Raw genomic sequence first — 17250 nt, 5'->3', positions numbered from 1 at the left:
AGATCCTGTCTGTTATTGGGGACAGTGTGCCCAGACCCTGTCTGTTATTGGGGACAGAGTACCCAGATACTGTCTGTTATTGGGGACAGAGTACCCTGATCCCATCTGTTATTGGGGACAGTGTACCCAGATCCTGTCTGTTATTGGGGACAGTGTACCCAGATCCTGTCTGTTATTGGGGACAGTGTACCCAGATCCTGTCTGTTATTGGGGACAGTGTACCTGATCCTGTCTGTTATTGGGGACAGTGTGCCCAGATCCTGTCTGTTATTGGGGTTAGTGTACCCAGATCCTGTCTGTTATTGGGAACAGTGTACCCAGATTCTGTCTGTTATTGGGGACAGTGTACCCAGATCCTGTCTGTTATTGGGGACAGTGTACCCAGATCCTGTCTGTTATTCGGGACAGTGTACCCAGATCCTGCCTGTTATTGGGGACAGTGTGCCCAGACCCTGTCTGTTATTGTGGACAGTGTACCCAGATACTGTCTGTTATTGGGGACAGTGTACCATGATCCTGTCTGTTATTGGGGACAGTTTACCCAGATCCTGTCTTATTGGGGACAGTGTACCCAGATCCTGCCTGTTATTGGGGACAGTGTACCCTGATCCTTTCTGTTATTGGGGACAGTGTACCCAGATCCTGTCTGTTATTGGGGACAGTGTACCCAGGTACTGTCTGTTATTGGGGACAGTGTATCCAGGTACTGTCTGTTATTGGGGACAGTGTACCATGATCCTGTCTGTTGTTGGGGACAGTGTATCCTGATCCTGTCTGTTATTGGGGACAGAGTACCCAGATACTGTCTGTTATTGGGGACAGAGTACCCTGATCCTGTCTGTTATTGGGGACAGTGTACCCAGGTACTGTCTGTTATTGGGGACAGTGTACCCTGATCCTGTCTGTTATTGGGGACAGTGTACCCAGGTACTGTCTGTTATTCGGGACAGTGTACCCAGATCCTGTCTGTAATTGGGGACAGTGTACCCAGATACTGTCTGTTATTGGGGACAGTGTGCCCTGATCCAGTCTGTTATTGGGGACAGTGTACCCTGATCCTGTCTGTTATTGGGGACAGTGTACCCTGATCCTGCCTGTTCATGCGGTCAGTGTACCCTGATCCTGTCGGTTATTGGGGACAGTGAACCCTGATCCTGTCTGTTATTGGGGACAGTGTACCATGATCCTGTCTGTTATTGGAGACAGTGTACCATGATCCTGCCTGTTATTGGAGACAGTGTACCATGGTCCTGTCTGTTATTGGGGACAGTGCACCCAGATCCTGTCTGTAATTGGGTACAGTGTACCCAGATACTGTGTGTTATTGGTGACAGTGTACCCTGATCCAGTCTGTTATTGGGGACAGTGTACCCAGATCCTGTCTGTTATTGGGGACAGTGTACCCTGATCCTGTCTGTTATTGGGAACAGTGTACCCAGAACCTGTCTGTTATTGGGGACAGTGTACCCAGATCCTGTCTGTTATTCGGGACAGTGTACCCTGATCCTGTCTGTTATTGGCGACAGTGTATCCAGATCCTGTCTGTTATTGGGGACAGTGTGCCCAGATCCTGCCTGTTATTGGGGACAGTGTACCCAGATCCTGTATGTTATTGGGAACAGTGTACCCAGATCCTGTCTGTTATTGGGGACAGTGTGCCCTGATCCTGTCTGTTATTGGGGTCATTGTACCCTGATCCTGTCTGTTATTGGCGACAGTGTACCCTGATCCTGTCTGTTATTGGGGACAGTGTACCCTGATCCTGTCTGTTATTGGGGACAGTGTGCCCAGATCCTGCCTGTTATTGGGGACAGTGCAGCCTGATCCTGTCTGTTATTGGGGACAGTGTACCCAGATCCTGTCTGTTATTGGGAACAGTGTACCCAGATCCTGTCTGTTATTGGGAACAGTGTACCCAGATCCTGTCTGTTATTGGGGACAGTGTGCCCAGACCCTGTCTGTTATTGGGGACAGAGTTCCCAGATACTGTCTGTTATTGGGGACAGTGTGCCCAGACCTTGTCTGTTATTGGGGACAGAGTACCCTGATCCTGTCTGTTATTGGGGACAGAGTACCCAGATCCTGTCTGTTATTGGGGACACTGTACCCAGATCCTGTCTGTTATTGGGGTCAGTGTACCATGATCCTGTCTGTTATTGGGGACAGTGTACCCTGATCCTGTCTGTTATTGGGGACAGAGTAACCTTATCCTGTCTGTTATTGGGGACAGTGTACCCTGATCCTGTCTGTTATTGGAGAAAGTGTACCCTGATCCTGTCTGTTATTGGGGACAGTGTACCCAGATCCTGTCTGTTATTGGGGACAGTGTACCCTGATCCTGTCTGTTATTGGGGACAGTGTGCCCTGATCCTGTCTGTTATTGGGGACAGTGTACCCAGATCCTGTCTGTTATTGGGGACAGTGTGCCCAGATACTGTCTGTTATTGGGGACAGAATACCCTGATCCTGTCTGTTATTGGGGACAGTGTACCCAGATCCTGTCTGTTATTGGGGACAGAGTACCCTGATCCTGTCTGTTATTTGGGACAGTGTACCCTGATCCTGTCTGTTATTGGGGTCAGTGTACCCTGATCCTGTCTGTTATTGGGGACAGTGTACCCTGATCCTGTCTGTTATTGGGGACAGTGTACCCAGATCCTGCCTGTTATTGGGGACAGTGTACCCTGATCCTGTCTGTTACTGGGGTCAGTGTACCCAGATCCTGCCTGTTATTGGGGACAGTGTGCCCAAACCGTGTCTGTTATTGGGGACAGAGTACCCAGATACTGTCTGTTATTGGGGACAGAGTACCCTGATCCTGTCTGTTATTGGGGACAGTGTACCCAGATACTGTCTCTTGTTGGGGACAGTGTACCATGATACAGTCGGTTATTGGGATCAGAGTACCCTGATCCTGTCTGTTATTGGGGACAGTGTACCCAGATCCTGTCTGTTATTGGGGACAGTGTACCCTGATCCTGTCTGTTATTGGGGACAGTGTACCCTGATCCTGTCTGTTATTGGAGACAGTGTACCCTGATCCTGTCTGTTATTGGGGACAGTGTACCGTGATCCTGTCTGTTATTGGGAACAGTGTACCCAGATCCTGTCTGTTATTGGGGACAGTGTACCCAGATCCTGTCTGTTATTGGGGACAGTGTGCCCAGATCCTGCCTGTTATTGGGGACAGTGCAGCCTGATCCTGTCTGTTATTGGGGACAGTGTACCCGATCCTGTCTGTTATTGGGGACAGTGTATCCTGATCCTGTCTGTTATTGGGAACAGTGTACCCAGATCCTGTCTGTTATTGGCGACAGTGTACCCAGATCCTGTCTGTTATTGGGGACAGTGTGCCCAGATCCTGCCTGTAATTGGGGACTGTGCACCCAGATCCTGTCTGTTATTGGGAACAGTGTACCCAGATCCTGTCTGTTATTGGGAACAGTGTACCCAGATCCTGTCTGTTATTGGGGACAGTGTGCCCAGACCCTATCTGTTATTGGGGACAGAGTACCCAGATACTGTCTGTTATTGGGGACAGTGTGCCCAGACCCTGTCTGTTATTGGGGACAGAGTACCCTGATCCTGTCTGTTATTGGGGACAGTGTACCCTGATCCTGTCTGTTATTGGGGACAGAGTACCCAGATCCTGTCTGTTATTGGGGACACTGTACCCAGATCCTGCCTGTTATTGGGGACAGTGTACCCTGATCCTGTCTGTTATTGGCTACAGTGTCCCCAGATCTGCCTGTTATTGGGGACAGTGTACCCAGATCCTGTCTGTTATTGGGGACAGAGTACCCTGATCCTGTCTGTTATTGGGGACAGTGTGCCCTGATCCTGTCTGTTATTGGGACAGAGTACCCTGATCCTGTCTGTTTTTGGGGACAGTGTGCCCAGATCCTGCCTGTTATCGGGGACAGTGTACCCAGATCCTGTCTGTTATTGGGGACAGTGTACCCAGATCCTGTCTGTTATTGGGGACAGAGTACCCTGATCCTGTCTGTTATTGGAGACAGTGTACCCTGATCCTGTCTGTTATTGGGGACAGTGTACCCAGATCCTGTCTGTTATTGGGGTCAGTGTAACCTGATCCTGCCTGTTATTGGGGACAGTGTACCCAGATCCTGTCTGTTATTGGGGACAGTGTACCCTGATCCTGTCTGTTATTGGGGACAGAGTACCCAGATCCTGTCTGTTATTGGGGACAGTGTACCCAGATCCTGTCTGTTATTGGGGACAGTGTACCCAGATCCTGTCTGTTATTGGGGACAGAGTACCCTGATCCTGTCTGTTATTGGGGACAGTGTACCCAGATCCTGTCTGTTATTGGGGTCAGTGTACCATGATCCTGTCTGTTATTGGGGACAGTGTACCCTGATCCTGTCTGTTATTGGGGACAGTGTACCCAGATCCTGTCTGTTATTGGGGTCAGTGTAACCTGATCCTGCCTGTTATTGGGGACAGTGTACCCAGATCCTGTCTGTTATTGGGGACAGTGTACCCTGATCCTGTCTGTTATTGGGGACAGAGTACCCAGATCCTGTCTGTTATTGGGGACAGTGTACCCAAATCCTGTCTGTTATTTGGGACAGTGTACCCAGATCCTGTTTGTTAATGGGGACAGTGAACCCTGATCCTGTCTGTTATTGGGGACAGTGTACCCTGATCCTGTCTGTTAATGGGGACAGTGTACCCAGATCCTGTCTGTTATTGGGGACAGTGTACCCAAATCCTGTCTGTTAATTGGGACAGTGTACCCAGATACTGTTTGTTAATGGGGACAGTGAACCCTGATCCTGTCTGTTATTGGGGACAGTGTACCCTGATCCTGTCTGTTAATGGGGACAGTGTACCCAGATCCTGTCTGTTAATGGGGACAGTGTACCCAGATCCTGTCTGTTATTGGGGTCAGTGTACCCTGATCCTGTCTGTTAATGGGGACAGTGTACCCAGATCCTGTCTGTTATTGGGGACAGTGGACCCAGATCCTGTCTGTTATTGGGGACAGTGTCCCCAGATCCTGCCTGTTATTGGGGACAGTGTACCCAGATCCTGTCTGTTATTGGGGACAGTGTACCCTTCCTGTCTCCGTGGTACTGATGCTGTAGATCAGGGTAGTCTGATGCTGGGAATTGGTGTTCCTCTGTCACAGACAAAGTGAGAAAGGGAACTAGGCCCTGGCTCGTTTTTGTGAGGAATATGGATTGTTCACTCGGTGAAATAACTAGCTGCAAATGTGTTGCTGGTCAAAGCACAGCAGGTTAGGCAGCATCTCAGGAATAGAGAATTCGACGTTTCGAGCATAAGCCCTTCATCAGGAATAAGAGAGAGAGAGCCAAGCCGGCTGAGATAAAAGGTAGGGAGGAGGGACTAGGGGGAGGGGCGATGGAGGTGGGATAGGTGGAAGGAGGTCAAGGTGAGGGGGATAGGCCGGAGTGGGGTGGGGGCGGAGAGGTCAGGAAGAGGATTGCAGGTTAGGAGGGCGGTGCTGAGTTGAGGGAACCGACTGAGACAAGGTGGGGGGAGGGGAAATGAGGAAGCTGGAGAAATCTGAATTCATACCTTGTGGTTGGAGGGTTCCCAGGCGGAAGATGAGGCGCTCCTCCTCCAGCCGTCGTGTAGTTGTGTTCTGCCGGTGGAGGAGTCCAAGGACCTGCATGTCCTCGGTGGAGTGGGAGGGGGAGTTAAAGTGTTGAGCCACGGGGTGATTGGGTTGGTTGGTTCGGGCGGCCCAGAGGTGTTCTCTGAAGCGTTCCGCAAGTAAGCGGCCTGTCTCACCAATATAGAGGAGGCCACATCGGGTGCAGCGGATGCAATAGATGATGTGTGTGGAGGTACAGGTGAACTTGTGGCAGTTTATTTCTTGAAGTGATTAATGACAATGGTTAGAATTATACCCCATCTTCATTCATGGGGAGCACATGGCCAGTCAGACAAGAACCTGTGAACTGGGAGCCTCATCCTCAAATTCCACCCTCTACTGCCCAAATTAACCCCTCCACCCCACATCCCCCCTCACCCCCCTCATCCCTCACCCCACACACCCCCTCCCCTCACCCCACAGCCCCCCTCACTCCCCTCACCCCACACACCCCTCATCCCTCACTACACACCACCCCCTCACCCCTCACCCCACACTCCCCCTCACCCCAGCATCCTATAGCCCCCTCAGTCTCTGAGAGAAAGAACAGACCATTCAGCCCCTTCAGCCCAGTCCATCCACTGTGACTGATCTGTGACCTACCCCCATATCTTCTGCCTTTACTCCATATTCCTCCTTATCCTTGCTTCACTGTAATCTCTCAATTTCAGATTAAATGAACATTATTCAGAATTAATTACCGTTTGCAGAAGAGAATTTCAAACATCTCTCACCCTTTGTGTCTAAAGATATTTCCAGTATTCATTCCTCAGAGACCTGGCTCCCATTTTTAAACTCTGCCCCCTCATTCTAGACTCTCCAAGTAACGGAAATAGTTTCTTTATCCCCTATTTCTGTATCACTTAAAACATTGACGGTTTCAATGAAATTACCCCTTACTCTTCGAAATTCCAGAGATCCAATCCCAGATTGTTTCATCTCACACAGAATTAAACTCATGAAGTCCCAGTAGCTTTCTGGTGCATTCCCTCCAAGATCAGTCTCCTCCTTCCTGAGGTGGTGCTCACAACCAGATGTGGGCAGCGAGAGCCTTGATTGTCTTGTGTTCGCGTCCTCGTAATATGAAGCCACATACCACCTTCGATTAAAACGTCACAATTGGGAACAGAAGATAATGATCAATTCACTTTGATTTCTGATCTTGTTGCTCATTGTTTCTGGTTGTCCACCATTTAGAAAGTCCCACTTTACAAACTTTCCTGATTCAAAATGGGCAGCCTCTAATTTTCCTGCGTTGAAATTCACTTGCCTCGGCTTCTCCTGTAACGAGGTTGAATATTTTTAAGGTGGCACTAAATAGATGCTTCTCACTCAACACGACCCCCACCGTCATTAAAGGACCTGCTGAAATAACTGCACAGAGACCAGTATCCTGTAAGCAAGCCCCCCCCCCACTTACACCTGCTCATTATCCCCACTCTCCATCTCCTGTTGCTAGGTTAGTGTCCTAACCAAGCCCATCATCAACTTTTACTTCTGTCATTTTTGAAAGATTTCTCCTGATCGTCCATGTAAGTCAATCGAATTAACATCTGCATACATTCCCCATCCATTACATACACCACCTCTTCAAACATATCACTCCCATTCCTGAGCTATGAACGCCCCTTTACAAACCTCTCTGCTCAGCGGAGTATTTACAACCTTATTGGCCATCCTATCCCGAACCATTCATTCATATCATTTAGACTTTGACTTAAATGGTCTGTAGTTTTGTGGGCTCCCTCTCACAGCTTTCTGAAGCTGTGGACTTATTTGTAGAAATTTCTGATTGACTGAAACAGTTGTTGAAGTTTGAATGTTGGAAGATTATAGTTAGGGAGACTGGCAGGTGCTCTCAGCTGTGGAGTGGTACTGTCACTGCACCAGTGACCTAGGAGGCTGGAGACTGAGTTTCAAATCTCACATGATGTTGAAATTTGAATTCACATAGAATCAGAAAGTGCATGTCTAATGATAACGAGGTAGCCATTGCTGTGAAAACCCACCTGGTTCACTTAATGCCCTTTAGAGAAGGAAATCTGCCAAACTTAGCTGGTCTGGCCCTCATGTGACCACAGCACTTAACTAATCTCTGAAATGGTCCTCGCAAACCATTTCAAATTGCTCAAAAGTCTCAGAAAAAAGAAGTGAAACTGGACAGAACACCCAGCACTGGAAAATACAACAGCAGAAACAGCTCTGTTAATCCTGTAAAATCCTCCTTATTAACCTGGGAGCTAGTGCAGTCTCACAGACTAGTCAAGCACCAGCCTGACATAGTCATTCTTACAGAATCATACCTTACAGATAATACCTCAAACCCCTCCTTTACCATCCCTGGATATGTCCTGTCCCACCAGCAGGATGGATCCAGCACATGTGCTGGCACAGTGGGATACAGTCGGGAGGGAGTTGCCCAGGAAGCCCTTGACATCGACTCTGGACCCCATGAAGTTTCATGGCTTCAGGTTAAACGTGGGTAAGGAAACCTCTTCCTGGTTACCACGTAGCGTCCTCTTTCGGCTGATGAATCGTTACTCCTCCATGTTGAACAACACTTAGAGGAAGCACTGAGGGTAGCAAGGGGACAAAGTGTACTCTGGGTGGAGGATTACACTGTCCACCACCAAGAGTGACTTGGCAGCAGCATTACTGATCGAGCTGGTCGGGTCCTAAAGGATATAACCGCTAGACTGGGTCTGCAGCAGGCGGTGAAGGGACCAACAAGAGGAAAAGACATACCTGACCTCATCCTTACTAATCTGCCGGCTGCAGAAGCATCTGTCCATGACAGAATCGGTAAAAGTGACCACCGCACTGTCCACGTTGAGAATACCCTCCATCGTGTTGTGTGGTACTATCACTGTGCTCAATGGGACAGACTTCAAACCGATCTAGCAGCCTCAGGACTGGGTACCCAGGAGGCGCTATGGGTCATCAACAGCAGGAGAACACATAATAAGACTAGAGCCCATCGTGTTGGAGGTAATTGATGAACATGGTTGGAGGATTGGCTGACTAATGGAAAACCTGACAGTTGGGTTAAAGAGGGTATTTTCAGGATGGCAACCAGGAATCATGCTGGGATCACAATTATTTACAATACACATTACTGACATGGATGAGGAAATGTGATAGTGCTATTGCCTGGTTTGCAGATGACACAAAAGTAGGTGGGAAGGCAGGAGTCCGCAGAGGGATGTAGACAGGGTAAGCGAGTGAGTGGGAACTTGGCAGATAGAATATAATGAGAAGAAATGTGAAGTTATGCACTTTGGCAGGAGAGCTGAATATTATTGAAATGGAGAAAGACTACAGGAAGTTACAGAACAGAGGGATATGGGAGTCCCTATACAAGGGTCACAACAAGCTCACATCGACAATAGTACAGGCAAATGGAATATTGTCCTTTATTTCAAAAGGAATGGAGAATGACAGTGAGGAGGTTTTGCTAAAATGTTGCTAAAAAACACTAGTCTTATGGTCTGATAGTTTTACAACCTGAGTTCAAATACAGGAAAAGAGTTAAATTCCAGTAGTGATGGGAGGTAACATTGCTGGCTGCATTGAAATGAGTAAGGCATCAAGGGGCCCTGGCAAAACTGGAATCAGTGGGAATCACAGGCAAACTCTCTGCTAGTTAGAGTCATACCTGGCACAAAGGAAGCTGGTTGTGGTTGTTGGAAGGTCAGTTACCTCAGCTCCAGGACATCTCTGCAGGAGTCCCTCAGGGTAGTGTCCTAGACCCAACCATCTTCAGCTGCTTCATCAATGACCTTCCCTCTGTCATAAGGTCAGAAGTGGGAATGTTCACTGATGATTACACAATGTGTGGTTCTGTTCGCCGAGCTGGGAGATTTTGTTGCAAACGTTTCGTCCCCTGTCTAGGTGACATCCTCAGTGTTTGGGAGCCTCCTGTGAAGCACTTCTGTGCTGATTCCTCCGGCATTTATACTGGTTTGAATCTGCCGCTTCCGGTTGTCAGTTGCTGACCGCTGCAGTGGCCGGTATATAGGGTCTAGGTCGATGTGTCTGTTGATAGAATTTGTGGATGAGTGCCATGCCTCTAGGAATTCCATGGCTGTTCTCTGTTTGGCCTGTCCTATAATAGGGGTGTTGTCCCAATCGAATTTGTGTTGTTTGTCATCTGAGTGTATGGCTACTAAGGATAGCTGGTCGTGTCGTTTCGTGGCTAGTTGGTGTTCATGGATGCGGGTTGTTAGCTGTCTTCCTGTTTGTCCTATGTAGTGTTTTGTGCAGTCCTTGCGTGGGATTTTGTACACCTAGTTGTTGGGTGTATATATACCAACTATATATAGTGACAGGCAGGTGTGGGTCAGGCAGGTGTGGGTCAGGCAGGCGTGGGACAGGCAGGCGTGGGACAGGCAGGCGTGGGTCAGGCAGGCGTGGGACAGGCAGGTGTGGATCAGGCAGGTGTGGGACAGGCAAGTGTGGGACAGGCAGGTGTGGGACAGGCAGGTGTGGATCAGGCAGGTGTGGGACAGGCAGGTGTGGGTCAGGCAGGTGTGGGTCAGGCAGGTGTGGGACAGGCAGGTGTGGGTCAGGCAGGTGTAGATCAGGCAGGCGTGGATCAGGCAGGGGTGGGTCAGGCAGGTGTGGGACAGGCAGGTGTGGGACAGGCAGGTGTGGATCAGGCAGGTGTGGATCAGGCAGGTGTGGGTCAGGCAGATGTGGCACAGGCAGATGTGGGACAGGCAGGTGTGGGACAGGCAGGTGTGGATCAGGCAGGTGTGGGACAGGCAGATGTGGCACAGGCAGATGTGGGACAGGCAGGTGTGGGACAGGCAGGTGTGGATCAGGCAGGTGTGGGTCAGGCAGATGTGGCACAGGCAGATGTGGGACAGGCAGGTGTGGGACAGGCAGGTGTGGATCAGGCAGGTGTGGGACAGGCAGGTGTGGGTCAGGCAGGTGTGGGACAGGCAGGTGTGGGACAGGCAGGTGTGGGTCAGGCAGGTGTGAGTCAGGCAGATGTGGATCAGGCAGGTGTAGGACAGGCAGGTGTGGATCAGGCAGGTGTGGGTCAGGCAGGTGTGGGACAGGCAGGTGTGGGACAGGCAGGTGTGGGACAGGCAGGTGTGGTTCAGGCAGGTGTGGGACAGGCAGGTGTGGGTCAGGCAGGTGTGGGACAGGCAGGTGTGGATCAGGCAGGTGTGGGACAGGCAGGTGTGGGACAGGCAGGTGTGGGTCAGGCAGGTGTGGGACAGGCAGGTGTGGTTCAGGCAGGTGTGGGACAGGCAGGTGTGGGTCAGGCAGGTGTGGGACAGGCAGGTGTGGATCAGGCAGGTGTGGATCAGGCAGGTGTGGGACAGGCAGGTGTGGATCAGGCAGATGTGGGACAGGCAGGTGTGGATCAGGCAGGTGTGGGACAGGCAGATGTGGATCAGGCAGGTGTGAGACAGGCAGATGTGGATCAGGCAGATGTGGGACAGGCAGGTGTGGGACAGGCAGATGTGGATCAGGCAGGTGTGAGACAGGCAGGTGTGGGACAGGCAGGTGTAGATCAGGCAGGCGTGGATCAGGCAGGTGTGGATCTGGCAGGTATAAATCAGGCAGGTGTGGGACAGGCAGGTGTAGATTGAATGGATCAGTTGGAGAGACAGTTAGAAGCGATGAAGAATTTGCAACAGCAATAGTATGTGATGGATGGCAGTTATAGGAAGGGGAGAAAGTCTCAGATACAGTCACATAGATGGGTTTACTCTAGGAAAGGTAAGAGAGGTAGGCACCTAGGGCAGGAGCCTTTTGTGGAAATACCTATTTCAAGCAGGTATGCTGTTTTGGAAAATGTAGGGGGTGCTGGATTCTCAGGGGAACGTAGCACGAGCAGCCAAGTTTCTGGTATTGAGACTGGCTCTAATGCAACAAGGGGTACGTCGGCTTCCAAGAGATCAATTGTGTTAGGGGATTCTGTAGTCAGAGGTACAGACAGATGTTTCTGTGACCAGCTGAGAAAAAGCAGAATGGTGTGTTGTTTCCCTGGTGCCAGGATCAAGGGTGTCTCAGAGAGGGTGTAGAATATTCTCACGGGGGAGAGGGGCCAGCAGGAGATCATTGTCCACATTGGAACCAATGATATATGAAGGAAAATGGTTGAGATTCTGAAGGGAGATTACAGAGAGTTAGGCAGAAATTTAAAAAGAAGGTCCTCAAGAGTAGTAATATCTGGATTACTCCCAATGCTATGAGCTAGTGAGGGCAGGAATAGGAGGATAGAGCAGATGAATGCATGGCTGAGGAGCTGGTGTATGGGAGAAGGATTCACATTTTTGGATCATTGGAATCTCTTTTGGGGTAGAAGTGACCTGTACAAGAAGGACGGATTGCACCTAAATTGGAAGGGGACCAATATACTAGCAGGGAAATTTGCTAGAGCTGCTCAGGGGGATTTAAACTAGTAAGGTGGGGGTGGGGTGGTGGTGGGGGGTGGGACCCAGGGAGGTAGTGAGGAAAGAGATCAATCTGAGACTGGTACAGTTGAGAACAGAAGTGAATCAAAACGTCAGGGCAGGCAGGGACAAGGTAGGACTAATACATTAAACTGCATTTATTTCAATGCAAGGGGCCTAACAAGGAAGGCAGATGAACCTAGGGCATGGTTAGGAACATGGGACTGGGATATCATAGCAATTACAGAAACATGGCTCAGGGATGGGCAGGACTGGCAGCTTAATGTTCCAGGATACAAATGCTACAGGAAGGATAGAAAAGAAAGCAAGAGAGGGGGAGTGGCATTTCTGATGTGGGGAGGGGGAGTGGCATTACAGTTGTGCTGAGAGAGAGGATATTCCCAGAAATACATCCAGGGAAGTTATTTGGGTGGAACTGAGAAATAAGAAAGGGATGATCACCTTATTGGGATTGTATTATAGACCCCCCAATAGTCAGAGGGAAATTGAGAAACAAACCTGTAAGGAGATCTCAGCTATCTGTAAAAATAATAGGGTAGTTATGGTAGGGGATTTTAACTTTCCAAACATTGACTGGGACTGCCATAGTGATTCAGTATGTGGATGTACCTACTAGAGAAGGTGCAAAACTTGACCTACTCTTGGGAAATAAGGCAGGGCAGGTGACTGAGGTGTCAGTGGGGGAGCACCTTTGGGGCCAGCGACCATAATTCTATTAGTTTTAAAATAATGATGGAAAAGGATAGACCAGATCTAAAAGTTGAAGTTCTAAATTGGAGAAAGACCAATTTTGATGGTATTAGGCAAGAACTTTTGAAAGCTGATTGGAGGCAGGTGTTCGCAGGTAAAGGGACGGCTGGAAAATGGGAAGCCTTCAGAAATGAGATAACAAGAATCCAGACAAAGTATATTCCTGTCAGGGTGAAAGGAAAGGCATTTGGGAAAGGGAATGCTGGATGACTAAAGAAATTGAGGGTTTGGTTAAGAAAAAGAAGGAAGCATATGTCAGGTACAGACAGGATAGATCGAGTGAATCCTTAGAAGAGTATAAAGGAAGTAGGAGTATACTTAATAGGGAAATCAGGAGGGCAAAACGGGGACATGAGATAGCGTTAGCAAATAGAATTAAGGATAATCCAAAGGGTTTTTACAAATACATTAAGGACAAAAGGGTAACTAGGGAGAGAATAGGGCCCCTCAAAGATCAGCAAGGCGGCCTTTGTGTGGAGCCACAGAAAATGGGGGAGATACTAAATGAATATTTTGCATCAGTATTTACTGTGGAAAAGGATATGGAAGATATAGACTGTAGGGAAATAGATGGTGACATCCTGCAAAATGTCCATATTACAGAGGAGGAAGTGCTGGATGTCTTGAAACAGTTAAAGGTGGATAAATCCCCAGGACCTGATCAGGTGTACCCGAGAACTCTGTGGGAAGCTCGAGAAGTGATTGCTGGGCCTCTTGCTGAGATATTTGTATCATCGATAGTCACAGGTGAGGTGCCGGAAGACTGGAGGTTGGGCAAACATGGTGACACTGTTTAAGAAGGGTAGTAAGGACAAGCCAGGGAACTATAGACCAGTGAGCCTGACCTCTGTGATGGGCAAGTTGTTGGAGGGAATCCTGAGGGACAGGATGTGCATGTATTTGGAAAGGCAAGGACTGATTAGGGATAGTCAACATGGCTTTGTGCGTGGGAAATCATGTCTCACAAACTTGATTGAGTTTTTTGAAGAAGTAACAAAGAGGATTGATGAGAGCAGAGCAGTAGATGTGATCGATATGGATTTCAGTAAGGCGTTCAACAAGGTTCCCCATGGGAGACTGGTGAGCAAGGTTAGATCTCATGGAATACAGGGAGAACTAGCCATTTGGATACAGAACTGGCTCAAAGGTAGAAGACAGAGGGTGGTGGTGGAGGGTTGTTTTTCAGACTGGAGGCCTGTGACCAGTGGAGTGCCACAAGGATCGGTGCTGGGTTCTTTACTTTTTGACATTTACATAAATGATTTGAATGTGAGCATAAGAGGTACAGTTAGTAAGTTTGCAGATGACACCAAAATTGGAGGTGTAGTGGACAGTGAAGAGGGTTACCTCAGATTACAACAGGATCTGGACCAGATGGGCCAATGGGCTGAGAAGTGGCAGATGGAGTTTAATTCAGATAAATGTGAGGTGCTGCATTTTGGGAAAGCAAATCTTAGCAGGACTTATACACTTAATGGTAAGGTCCTGGGGAGTGTTGCTGAACAAAGAGACCTTGGAATGCAGGTTCATAGCTCCTTGAAAGTGGAGTCGCAGATAGATAGGATAGTGAAGAAGGCGTTTGGTATGCTTTCCTTTTTTGGTCAGACTATTGAGTACAGGAGTTGGGAGGTCATGTTGCGGCTGTACAGGACATTAGTTAGGCCACTGTTGGAATATTGCATGCAATTCTGGTCTTCTTCCTATTGGAAAGATGTTGTGAAACTTGAAAGGGTTCAGAAAAGATTTACAAGGATGTTGCCAGGGTTGGAGGATCTGAGCTACAGGGAGAGGCTGAACAGGCTGGGGCTGTTTTCCGTGGAGCGTTGGAGGCTGAGGGGTGACCTTATGGAGGTTTACAAAAAAATGTCTTTTCCCCGGGGTTGGTGAGTCCAGAACTAGAGGGCATAGGTTTTGGGTGAGAGGGGAAAGATATAAAAGAGACCTAAGGGGCAATTTTTTCACGCAGAGGGTGGTACGTGTATGGAATGAGCTGCCAGAGGAAGTGGTGGAGGCTGGTACAATTACAACATTGAAAAGGCATTTGGATGGGTATATGAATAGGAAGGGTTTGGAGGGATATGGGCCAAATGCAGGTGAATGGGACTAAATGAGTTTGGGATACCTGGTCAGCGTGGATAAGATGGGCTGAAGGGCCTGTTTCTGTGCTGTATGACAGGTGCTTGCTGTTCAATCCTCCCAGATTAGTGAGAGCCCAACAACACTGCAACACATTTACATAACGGATGTAAGCAAGAGCTGTCACTGAGGGCTGTGATCTTCTCACACTGTTACAGTGTTCTGTGCGTCAGCAGTAACACTGGCCCAGATTGTACTGCTCCATCTCATTCCAGGCAGTGTCCCACTGAGATATAGCCAGCTCTAACACAGACACAGAAACACAGAAACTACCAGCCCGTTGAGCCTATGGTAGCGAATTCTGTGTGGGTTTCCTTCATGTGTTCCGGTTTCCTCCCATAGTCCAAAGATGTGTATGTTAGGTGAAATGGCCATGCTCCATTGCCTGTAGTGTTAGAGGTATTAGTCGGGAATGGGTCTGGGTGGGTTGCTCTTCAGCGGGTCGGTGTGGACTTGTTGGGCCGAAGGGCCTGTTTCCACACTGTAAGTAATCTAATCTAATCTAAATGGTTCACCCTCAATCCTGAGACTGTGCGCCTCACTCTGGATTCCCCCCAAGATAAGGAACAACCTTCCTGCTTCTACCCTGTCGAGCTCTGTCAGAATTTTACAGGATTCAATTAGATCCCTCCTCATCCTTCTAAACCTCAGTCAGTATAATCCGAACTGTTCCAGTCTCTCCTCATTAGGTCAGTGCTGCCATCCCAGGGATCAGTTCGGGAATCGTTCACTGCAGTCCCTCCATCACCAGGACACCCTTCCTCAGAGAAAGAGACCTGAAACGCACACAAGATTCCAGGTGTGGTCTCACCACGGTCCTGTATAATTGCAACAAGCCATTCCTGCGCGTGGACCTGAATCCTCTCCTGTATCCTGGAAAGACCAGTGTACCATCTGTTTCCTTCACTGCCTGCTGACCTTCAGTGACCAGTCCACTAGGACACACAGGTCTCTCAGCTCCACCACTCGATCATGGCTGATACGTTTCTCAATCCCATTCTCCTGCCTTCTCTCCACAGCCCTTGATCCTCTGAACGAAGAACCTCCCTATCCCTGTTTTGAGTACACTCAGTGACCCGGCCTCCACAGCCCCCTGAGGCAATGAGTTCCACAGACTCCCCACCCTCTGGCTGAAGAAATTCCTCCCCATCACGTTCTAACCGGTTGACCCTTCACCCTGAGGCTGTACCCTTGGGTCCTAGTCTCTCCCAGTCGTGGAAACATCTTCCCCACGTCTACACTCTCCAGGCCTCTCGTATTCTGTAGGTTACAATGAGATGACCCCCATCTGTCCAAACTCCATTGAGGAGAGCGCAGTGAGGAGCGGTGATGGAGGGAAGCAGCTCCCAGCTCAGTTGGTTGTTTAAACATTCCACGAAGGAGGAACAGGAGAATGGCACTCCACTCCTCGGAGCTTCTCGTTTCTCCAATACAATCATGGCCGATCTCATTGTGGCCTCGACACTCTAGCTCTGTCTCACTCATGAGGGAACAATCCATCAGCCTCTGCCTTAGGGAGGCTCAGTGACTGAGTGTGCACTGTCCTGTGGGTGGTGCCGGGTTCACAGGCTCACACCACCCTGTCTACCAGAATGTGTCGGCCATCCCTTATTCTGGAACAGTGTCCCCTTGTGACTGTCCCTCTCTGAAAGAGAAGCAGCTACCCTCTGCCAAGACCCACCAGCTTCTGACACATTTCCATATGAACTCAAGTGGAAACCCCAGGGCAGTCTGTTCAAGACCCTACCCCCAAGTCCCCACTAGCCCCAACACCCAAACCCTACCACAACCTGAGCTGGTCCAGGGACCACCAGGTTCACTCTGACAAATGGGAAGTACTCGGGGTCAGCACCAGCAATGTTCAAGTCAGCAGGAACTTTCTGGAATCTGTAGAGTTGGGGAGGATGACAGCCAATGAGTGCCTGACGTGCGGTTGCTATGGAGATCAGGAGCGTGGCTGCTGCCTGTTTGATGTGGGAAGGTGATCACTGGAGGAAGACACTGTGGGTGAACCTCAACATTTCAGACAAATGGTTGTTTCTGTTTGCAGCTGCAGAGAGTGGCCAGGTACCTGGACCCACAGAATCTGGGACGGATCAGCTTCGAGGAATTCTGTCAGGGAATCTTCGCCATCAAAGGTAAGGACAAACCCCACGGGTGGGGCACATGGGAGGGAGCACACTCGGAGGGAATAGAACAGGGCGCGTCGTGGCTGCTGCACCCATGGCAACCAGAGAGAGCAGGAAGAGAGCCAGACCCCAGTGAGGGTGAGTGTGTGTGGGACTGTAT

General features: G+C 49.4%; 1 protein-coding gene across 1 annotated transcript in view; it reads left to right on the top strand.

Annotated features, from left to right (window-relative positions):
• The window catches only part of LOC132827933 (rab11 family-interacting protein 4B-like), a 174373-nt gene that overhangs the window by 109165 nt on the left and 47958 nt on the right, over positions 1-17250 (top strand). The window contains exon 2 of the mRNA XM_060844778.1: positions 17012-17099. Within this exon, the coding sequence (XP_060700761.1) occupies positions 17012-17099 (88 nt within the window). The remainder of the gene's footprint in view (positions 1-17011; positions 17100-17250) is intronic.

This window comes from Hemiscyllium ocellatum, chromosome 25 (genome assembly GCF_020745735.1).
Source record: "Hemiscyllium ocellatum isolate sHemOce1 chromosome 25, sHemOce1.pat.X.cur, whole genome shotgun sequence".
Lineage (NCBI taxonomy): Eukaryota > Metazoa > Chordata > Chondrichthyes > Orectolobiformes > Hemiscylliidae > Hemiscyllium > Hemiscyllium ocellatum.
Note: the sequence above shows the minus strand (reverse complement) of the source record. Positions and strands in the feature narration are given on the sequence as shown.